This window comes from Protomyctophum parallelum (genome assembly GCF_964188405.1).
Source record: "Protomyctophum parallelum genome assembly, chromosome: 23".
Lineage (NCBI taxonomy): Eukaryota > Metazoa > Chordata > Actinopteri > Myctophiformes > Myctophidae > Protomyctophum > Protomyctophum parallelum.
The window spans coordinates 32,252,052-32,262,904 of record NC_139715.1 but is presented as its reverse complement, the minus strand read 5'-3'; the positions used below and the strand labels follow the sequence as shown (position 1 = coordinate 32,262,904).

Genomic DNA, 10,853 nt, shown 5'->3' with positions numbered 1-10,853 from the left:
GAGCTGACCAGTATACGACCACAGTCTAACTAACTGTTACATTCATTCATTCATTCATTCATAGCTATGAGCTGACCAGTATACGACCACAGTCTAACTAACTGTTACATTCATTCATTCATTCATTCATTCATTCATAGCTATGAGCTGACCAGTATACGACCACAGTCTAACTAACTGTTACATTCATTCATTCATTCATTCATTCATTCATATGAGCTGACCAGTATACGACCACAGTCTAACTAACTGTTACATTCATTCATTCATTCATTCATAGCTATGAGCTGACCAGTATACGACCACAGTCTAACTAACTGTTACATTCATTCATTCATTCATTCATAGCTATGAGCTGACCAGTATACGACCACAGTCTAACTAACTGTTACATTCATTCATTCATTCATTCATTCATTCATATGAGCTGACCAGTATACGACCACAGTCTAACTAACTGTTACATTCATTCATTCATTCATTCATTCATTCATAGCTATGAGCTGACCAGTATACGACCACAGTCTAACTAACTGTTACATTCATTCATTCATTCATTCATTCATTCATATGAGCTGACCAGTATACGACCACAGTCTAACTAACTGTTACATTCATTAATTCATTCATTCATTCATTCATATGAGCTGACCAGTATACGACCACAGTCTAACTAACTGTTACATTCATTCATTCATTCATTCATAGCTATGAGCTGACCAGTATACGACCACAGTCTAACTAACTGTTACATTCATTCATTCATTCATTCATAGCTATGAGCTGACCAGTATACGACCACAGTCTAACTAACTGTTACATTCATTCATTCATTCATTCATTCATTCATTCATTCATTCATTCATTCATTCATTCATTCATTCATTCATTCATTCATAGCTATGAGCTGACCAGTATACGACCACAGTCTAACTAACTGTTACATTCATTCATTCATTCATTCATTCATAGCTATGAGCTGACCAGTATACGACCACAGTCTAACTAACTGTTACATTCATTCATTCATTCATTCATTCATAGCTATGAGCTGACCAGTATACGACCACAGTCTAACTAACTGTTACATTCATTCATTCATTCATTCATTCATTCATTCATTCATTCATTCATTCATAGCTATGAGCTGACCAGTATACGACCACAGTCTAACTAACTGTTACATTCATTCATTCATTCATTCATTCATTCATTCATTCATTCATTCATTCATAGCTATGAGCTGACCAGTATACGACCACAGTCTAACTAACTGTTTCATTCATTCATTCATTCATTCATAGCTATGAGCTGACCAGTAAACAACCACAGTCTAACTAACTGTTACATTCATTCATTCATTCATAGCTATGAGCTGACCAGTATACGACCACAGTCTAACTAACTGTTTCATTCATTCATTCATTCATTCATTCATAGCTATGAGCTGACCAGTATACAACCACAGTCTAACTAACTGTTACATTCATTCATTCATTCATTCATTCATTCATTCATTCATTCATTCATTCATTCATTCATTCATAGCTATGAGCTGACCAGTATACGACCACAGTCTAACTAACTGTTACATTCATTCATTCATTCATTCATTCATTCATTCATTCATAGCTATGAGCTGACCAGTATACGACCACAGTCTAACTAACTGTTACATTCATTCATTCATTCATTCATTCATTCATTCATTCATTCATTCATAGCTATGAGCTGATCAGTATACGACCACAGTCTAACTAACTGTTACATTCATTCATTCATTAATTCATTCATAGCTATGAGCTGATCAGTATACGACCACAGTCTAACTAACTGTTACATTCATTCATTCATTCATTCATTCATAGCTATGAGCTGACCAGTATACGACAGACACATCCTGACTCCAAAAATCACTGGACCTTTGTCCAGAGAGAGAGAGAGAGAGAGAGAGAGAGAGAGAGAGAGAGGGAGAGAGAGAGAGAGAGAGAGGGAAGGAGTACGCATGCGTGCGTAAGAGGGAACATATTAGCCGCAATTTGCAACTCTAGATTTCTTTATAATGGGATTAATCTAGAGTTGCAACACCCTCCATTGACTCCCCACTCATCTTTTTTGGTTTGTGATCTGCTTGTCTTAAACGACGTTAAACTCACCAACATTGCAGCTGACGTCCAAGCTTGAATTATCCTCTTTCAATCTGCCGAGCTTGTTTTTCATAAAAATCCACCGTAGAGATGTTATGAGTTACTTTCTGTCAAGACATCCTCTGCAAGTGATTCTTTTTCTAAGTGCTGGAGTTTGGAAGCACGTTGGAAGCAGTTTGGAAGCACTCGTTTTTGTTAACGTGTCGCGCTGCTGCCTCCTGCATTATGTGCAAATTCGAAACAGGTTGAACGCAGGGCCGTTCAGTGACATACGACGAGTGCTTCCAAACTCCAGCACTTAGAAAAATAATCACTTGCAGAGGATGTCTTGACAGAAAGTATCTCATAACATCTCTACGGTGGATTTTTATGAAAAACAAGCTCGACAGATTGAAAGAGGATAATTCAAGCTTGGACTGCAGCTGCAATTTTGTTGAGTTTAACGTTGTTTAAGACAAGCAGATCGCAAACCAAAAAAGATGAGTGGGGAGTCAATGGAGGGTATTGCAACTCTAGATTCATCCCATTATAAAAAAATCTAGAGTTGCAAATTGCGGCTAGGAACATATGTGTGAAGATGGATAGATGGACACAGCTAGGTTTCATCCTAACGTGGAAAAGTACCTGAATTGTGTGCGTAAACGATCTTAGTGTGTGTGTGTGTGTGTGTGTGTGTGTGTGTGTGTGTGTGTGTGTGTGTGTGCATGCATAGTAGGTGTGTGCGTGCGTGTTACCTGTGTGTGGTTGTTGCTTGAAGTGGAGTTGAAGGCATCAGGATAGCTCGTTGCTGTACTGTTAACCTGCGCAAAATAATAATACAAAATTATTACATACATGATTTGTTATAAAACCACACCTAACCAGAGGATCGCCATGCAATGCAACATTATATGTTATGCTTTAGCTATTGAAAAATAGCAGATCTACGAGCTTGTAGGTTCTGCTATTTTTGAAAAATCAAAGCACGACTGACATAGAAACATATTGTTTTCAGAAAACTGTCAGGATGTAGAAGACATTTATAGAATCTGATCTCAGGTCAGAATGGGTTGATTGATCTTGTGAAGCCATTCTTCTATACTTGTGGGGACAATTCGGTCCCCGCAAGCATAGTAATAGAAGCACACACACACACAGTTTACCTGCAGGTAATCTTCAGGGACCAATCCCGTCTCTCCTCTGCTGTTCTGAGCTTCGATCCACCCTCCTCCTACAGCCTATACACACACACACACACACACACACACACACACACACACACACACACACACACACACACACACACACACACACACACACACACACACACACACACACACACACACACACACACACACACACACACACACACACACACACACACACACACACACACACACACACACACAGAGTTAAGTCATACTACTAGTTCCACTCCAAGGGACATCAAGGAAAAAACTAAATTTTTCCAACTCAAGTCAACTTTTATTTTTCCCAACTGTTTTTATCCACAGTTGGCTTCACTTGTTGTCGTCGATCGGTTGGTTTATTCTATCAGGTTTAAAACCATTGGCCTCCTTGGACTTGGAACCCAAGAGTAGGACATGCTGCTTGTCTCTGGTCATTTTCCTGAGAGAATGCTCCCGCCAGCCTTTTCAGGTGCTCGGCCAGCTCAGGTAAACGAGCAGCCATCTTGCTGGTGCACTCTGGGAGATGTAGTCACTAGTTACCTGAGGTGTCATGCTCTGTCATATAGACCGATTCCGTAGCGGGTCTCATGGTCGCAGCCTACGTATTTCCTGTAGGCGGACTCGATGTAGCTGCGGGGGTAAAACCCTCACCAGGCGCACCTCTTCCACTACAGTGAACGGCAGAGTGACTGATGTTAGTTTGCCTCAAACTTTACTCCTTTACCTGCTTTTTTACTAACACTAACATTACAAAGATGCCCAGAACATCGAGATGAACATGTGTAGTTTATGGCTGCTCCAACAGTAGAGATGAACCTGTGTAGTTTATGGCTGCTCCAACAGTAGAGATGAACCTGTGTAGTTTATGGCTGCTCCAACAGTAGAGATGAACCTGTGTAGTTTAGCCATAAACTACACAGGTTCATCTCTACTGTTGGAGCAGCCATAAACTACACAGGTTCATCTCGATGTTCTGGGCATCTTTGTAATGTTAGTGTTAGTAAAAAAGCAGGTAAAGGAGTAAAGTTTGAGGCAAACTAACATCAGTCACTCTGCCGTTCACTGTAGTGGAAGAGGTGCGCCTGGTGAGGGTTTTACCCCCGCAGCTACGTCGAGTCCGCCTACAGGAAATACGTAGGCTGCGACCATGAGACCCGCTACGGAATCGGTCTATAGAAGATTCTGAGTGTCTGAGTTTTGACTCAACACACACAATATGTATGTTTTTAACATTCTGTCCCTCTTATTTGACACCTGTACAGGAGTACAGATTCAGCTGTCAGACAGACAGAGACTTGTCCGTCTGTCTGTCTGTCTGCGTGTCTGTCTGTGTGTCTGTCTGTCTGTCTGTCTCAGTCACATGGATCTCTTGTGACTGTACAAAGACTGGGTAAAGAATGGGGGGGGGGGGTGTATAATAGAGCATTCAGATTACAGAAAAGGTTCATGATTTGAATGACTTGGAATACAATGACATTACTGTACACTGAACATAGTATGAATGTTTATACACACACACACACACACACACACACACACACACACACACACACACACACACACACACACACACACACACACACACACACACACACACACACACACACACACACACACAGTGCTGCTAATGTTCGGAGGGTCAAACGCTATGACTGATTTACTAGAATTAGAGACAATCAGTTCACAGCGTGTATTTTTTTTAAAGTAGGAATCATGAACACCACACTTTCAAACACCTCAACGACACTCTGCACATTAACACATTTTGACACAGCTGTTGTTATCATACAACAACAGCTGTGGGTGCGGCTTCAGTTCAGGTGGATCACCACCCACCAACCCTCTAAGACCCGCATTAATTTCTACTTGCAAAAAATAGATTTAAACCTTACTACTACTTTATACTACTAGGACTAAGACAAAAAAATATGTTTAAAAAAAATAAAAAAAATAAAGTTTGATGAAAAAATTATAATAATTATATAATAATATAATAAATTAATAATTTACATTTGGGGGATATCTTTCACAATAATGAATAAAACATGTTCTAGACATTCTAATGATCACAAAAAAACAAATATTACAATTATTGTACCTACTTGTATTAGGGTAAAGGTCAAAAGTCTTAGGTTAAAAGTCCAGACATTTTTAATTTGTGTGAATTTCAGCCTCTGTGGGGGGTATTTATATGCAAATATCATGACCAATGGCATTGAAATGGCATTGCAATGAACATCACTGATGACGTTTAGGTGAAAAAATAAGAGAAAAAAAGAAAAAAAATAGTAATTAATTAAAATAAAGTTGTTGCTAAAAAGCAACGCTGGGTCTTAGAGGATTAAAACAAGGCATACTTAATGAACTGGTGGGTGTGGCCACATAAAAAACATAATTTTAACACTTTCTGTTCAGATTTTTCTTTTCTATAATTTTTTATCCCACGATTTTGTAACCCATTTTTCACCCCTGTGTCAATTATCTAATGTGATCCTGGGCTCTACACACCCTCCACCAACCTGGTCCCCATATATGGGGGACAAGGGCAGAGCAACGGACTTGAACTCATGCTTCCTTCATGCCTGAGTGTCCAAGTTGCTCCTTTACACCTGACAGGGGGGAGTTTCCCTGGTTGGACGTAGCGCGTGGAAGGAACACGTTATTCCAACCAGTTCCTTTCCCCTCCATCAGGCGCCCCGGCTGATGGACACCGATCCTTGGTATCTTCAACGTTCACGTGTTTTCAGAGAGCAGCCATGCAGCAACAACAAGCTGTAGCCTATTCTGTCACGCTCGCACTAAATGAAACAAAACACGATTACTGATTACACGATTGCATTACATTCACCCATTCACACACACATTCATACACCGATGGCAGCGGAAACCATGCAAGGCACCAACTAGCAATTACAATTTACAATTTACAATTTAGGCATTTAGCAGACGCTCTTAATCCAGAGCGACTTACATTTAAGCAAGAACAAAATCATGGGAATACATCACATAAAAGCATTTATCATGAAACATGCGTAAGCTAAGAAGGTAACAGCGGAATATCTATATGATGAAACTATACATACACTATACATAATAAACTATACATATTCACTACTATGCTATACATATGTACTATGGCGTGCTATGACTATATACAATACAATTATAGTGCTGTCTACATAACATGCTATAAGTCTGTGTCAAATGCTATCTAAGCCAACATAAATGCTATCTAAGGAACAGCACATCAGGAACAATTAGGGGTTCAGTGTCTTTGCTCAAGGACACTTCGACAGTAACTCTGGGGGAGCCCGGGTTCGAACTGGCAACCTTACGGTTACCATCCAGGCACTCTACCCCTGAGCCACCGCCGTCAATGAATATGATATAACACTATGTTGTGATATAATAATAATAATAGCGGGTTAGGCTACTGGAGGCCAATCGACTGTCTTTTCCGTGGGTTAGGTTTTGGTACGATGATGCGTGCGCGCTCACAACATGTTGTGTGTGTGTGTGTGTGTGTGTGTGTGTGTGTGTGTGTGTGTGTGTCAGTTACCTGGTTCAGCAGTGTAACAGTCTCTCCCTCTGTCACGGTCAGCTCGCTGTTGCCTGCCTCTGCAGTGAAGTCGTACAACACCAGCGCCTGACACACACACACACACACACACACACACACACACACACACACACACACACACACACACACACACACACACACACACACACACACACACACACACACACACACACACACACACACACACACACACACACACACACACACACACACACACACACACACACACACACACACACAGTAATCAGATTTTAAAAAGAAGTTAAAGAAATATCTCATGTTCACTTGCTTTTGATGATGGTCATTGAACACTGTTTAAAATCTTTCATATACTGTAACGGTAAAGGCTACTCAAACTGAAATTGCATTCATGGTTGCGATGTTATATTTATTAATCACTTGTTTTATAATTTAGTTGCATTTTATTTTCTTGTAAAATGTATTTCATGATTATGATGTAATTGTAATGTATTTCATGTGTGGACGCCAGGAAGAGTAGCTGCTACTAAGGTAGTTTAAGTAGCTAATGGAGATCCAAATAAACAAACAGTAGGTATTTTGTTCTTATCTTTTTATATTTTTTTATCCCACGATTTTGTAACCCATTTTTCACCCCTGTGTCAATTATCTAATGTGATCCTGGGCTCTACACACCCTCCACCAACCTAGTCCCCATATATGGGGGACAAGGGGAGAGCAACGGACTTGAACTCATGCTTCCTTCATGCCTGAGTGTCCAAGTTGCTCCTTTACACCTGACAGGGGGAGTTTCCCTGGTTGGACGTAGCGTGTGGAAGGAACACGTTATTCCAACCAGTTCCTTTCCCCTCCATCAGGCGTCCCGGCTGGCCAGGGGGAGGCAGTTTAGAGACCAGGATTACTGCATGTTTTTTGTGAGGGTACCTACCCTAGGGGACACGGGGAGAACATGCAAACTCCACACAGAAAGGCCCTTTCGCCAACCCCGCCTTCGGGTATGGGCACTGATGACGCGGAGGAGGAAACACGCCGCCAGCACCCACAGCGTCCCGAGCGGGAATTGAACCCGGGACCTTCTAGCTGTGAGGCGACAGCACTACCAACTGTGCCACCGTGCCCCCTAAGGTATTTTGTTCTTATACCAGAGTGACTTGGTAAACGCCCATACAGAGGGTAGTTATGGCCTCAGGAATGTAGGACACAAAGTGAAGAACCCACCGACACACTACAGTATCTACAAAACAATCTGTGCATTTTAAACTAGAACCTAACCTTAGCCTAGCATCGCAAGCACATACACACACACACACATGCACATACACACACACACACACACACACACACACACATACAAACACACACACACAATTACCTTACAGTATTACCTTGTTCAACAAACACTGGCCTTAGGGCGCACATGTGTGTGTGTGTGTGTGTGTGTGTGTGTGTGTGTGTGTGTGTGTGTGTGTGTGTGTGTGTGTGTGTGTGTGTGTGTGTGTGTGTGTGTCAGTCGTAACAGTGTCTGGAAACATGATAATGTTGTAACTCAGTGTTGCAGGGTTGATTCTGTTGTTTGCTTAAGGTGATTTCAAAAGACATGCACGCACGCACGCACACACACACACACGCACATGCGCGCCCTAAGGCCAATGTTTGTTGAAAAAGGTAATACTGTAAGATAATTGTGCGTATGTGCTTGCGATGCTAGGTTATATTAGACTGAGATAAGAATCTAAAAATGTCTTCTGCATGACTGAGATAAGATTCTAATCTAATCTTCTACATCCTGACAGTGTTCTGAAAAAGCTATGTTTCTATGATTTTTCTAAAATAGCAGACCTACAAGCTCGTAGCGCGCCACCGAGTGGCGCGCTACGAGCTTGTAGATCTGCTATTTTTCAATAGCTAAAGCATAACATGATGCTTAAAACACCAAAAGGGGTTCCTGCTCCAAATGGGTTAATAAACAAAAACATGATTCTACCCTCATGTTTGAATTACACAGCTTGTTGACTGTAGCTTACAAGGGCACAGAATGCTGATAGTGTCCAAAATGTATGTGTGTGTGTGTGTGTGTGTGTGTGTGTGTGTGTGTGTGTGTGTGTGTGTGTGTGTGTGTGTTGAGGCTGGCCAAGAGGAAAAATCTGGTTATCCGGCAATTTTACATCTTTGACCTATAGGAAGCCCACAGCACACACAAGCACACGCACACGCGCACACACACACACACACACACACACACACACACACACACACACACACGCACACGCACACACACATCCTGTCATGTGAGTTATCAAACTGTCTGGTTAGTGTCATTTCCCTAGAGCTGTTTTTGTCAGGATTGTATTGTTAGAAAATAGAAATGATCATCCCTTAAATTGTAGCGTAATTGTCTGTATACCAGGGGCAATATTATTGGCACAGGGGAGGGTGTGTGTGTGTGTGCGTGTGCGTGTGCGTGTGCGTGTGCGTGTGTGTGTGTCTGTGTGTGTTGGTTTAAAATCGAAATAAAGAAATACATTAAAATGGGTTTGTGAACATAGGCTATACTGTACCTACTAAAAACAACATAGTTAGGCTACAGTACATTACAATAAAAAAGTACACAAATAATACACATAGGCCTATAGAATACAAATATAGAAGATATAGTAGCTTATTTAGCTCTCTCCTCTCTGTCTCCTCAATGCTAGTTATCAAAACAGCTACAGAGAGAGAGAGAGAGAGAGAGAGAGACACACACACACACACACAGAGAGAGAGAGAGAGAGAGAGAGAGAGAGACACACACACACACACACACACAGAGAGAGAGAGAGAGAGAGAGAGAGAGAGAGAGAGAGAGACAGAGACAGAGACAGAGACAGAGACAGAGACAGAGACAGAGACACACACACACACACACACACACACACGTGCACGTACACACACACACACACACACACACACACACACACACACACACACACAGAGAGAGAGAGAGAGAGAGAGAGAGAGAGAGAGAGAGAGACATTTGCACACAGTAAAAAAAGCATAGTTCTTACCGTCATGGTCTGTAGTGTTGTTGTTGCTGCACTGACATAAGTTGTTCCTGCTTAATTTGTTTGCAAATAAACACACACACACACAAACACAAACAAACACGCACACACACACACACACACACACACACACACACACACACACACACACACACACACGGACACTCCCACACCCTGTGTACTGTCTCTACATCGGCAAAGTAAACAAACAATTCGTCTGTGTGTTGTTCTCTTTGTTGTCTGTCTCTGTCTGTCTCAATCAGTCAGTCACAGTATTAGCAGTACTTATAGATACTATTAGATAGTTATAGATATAGTTATCAGTAGATATATAGTTTAACTATACTAGCTGTAGTTATAGTTTCTTCCAGTCACTCAGTGGATGTTTCTGGTATCCTGATCTTGATGACAGCGTCAGTATGCGTCAAGTCACTCGCCGTCTGCAAACCCCGGATGCACTTCAGAATAAAACGACCCCATTGTCTAACACTGAGTCAATTCAATTCAATTCAAAGGGCTTTATTGGCATGAGAAAACATACGTTTGACATCATGCAGTGACTCAAGACTCAAGTGTACCAAGACATCAGAGACACATATACTTCCCACAGATTACAACCAACCACACACAGAGATTTTGAAAACATGACCAATGACAAAAAACTCCCATATCTGCTGGTCGAAGTACGACAATGTGTTTTGACAGGCCTTGATGTCGTTGTAATGACATATTTTACACTTTGGTTGCATGCTGAAAATAGCAGATATACAATCTGCGACACGTTGTGGGATTGTATATCTGCTATTTTCAGCATGCAACCCAGCATAAAACTGGATCTCTTACTAACATTTTAGTCTAGTTTTTATTTGTTGACGAAAGTCAGTATATTTAGTCTTAGTTTTAGTCATCATAGATTAGTTTTTATTTAGTTTTA

General features: G+C 41.1%; 1 protein-coding gene across 1 annotated transcript in view; it reads right to left on the bottom strand.

The window, feature by feature from the left end:
- LOC310854445 (sorting nexin-9-like) overlaps positions 1-10,051 on the bottom strand; it is a 35,756-nt gene extending 25,705 nt beyond the window's left edge. The window contains exons 1-4 of the mRNA XM_083759102.1: positions 9,923-10,051; positions 6,876-6,962; positions 3,290-3,364; positions 2,882-2,947 (exon numbers count right to left, since the gene is read on the bottom strand). Of these exons, the coding sequence (XP_083615228.1) occupies positions 2,882-2,947; positions 3,290-3,364; positions 6,876-6,962; positions 9,923-9,928 (234 nt within the window). The 5' untranslated portion in view covers positions 9,929-10,051. The remainder of the gene's footprint in view (positions 1-2,881; positions 2,948-3,289; positions 3,365-6,875; positions 6,963-9,922) is intronic.
- Positions 10,052-10,853: the final 802 nt, after the last annotated feature.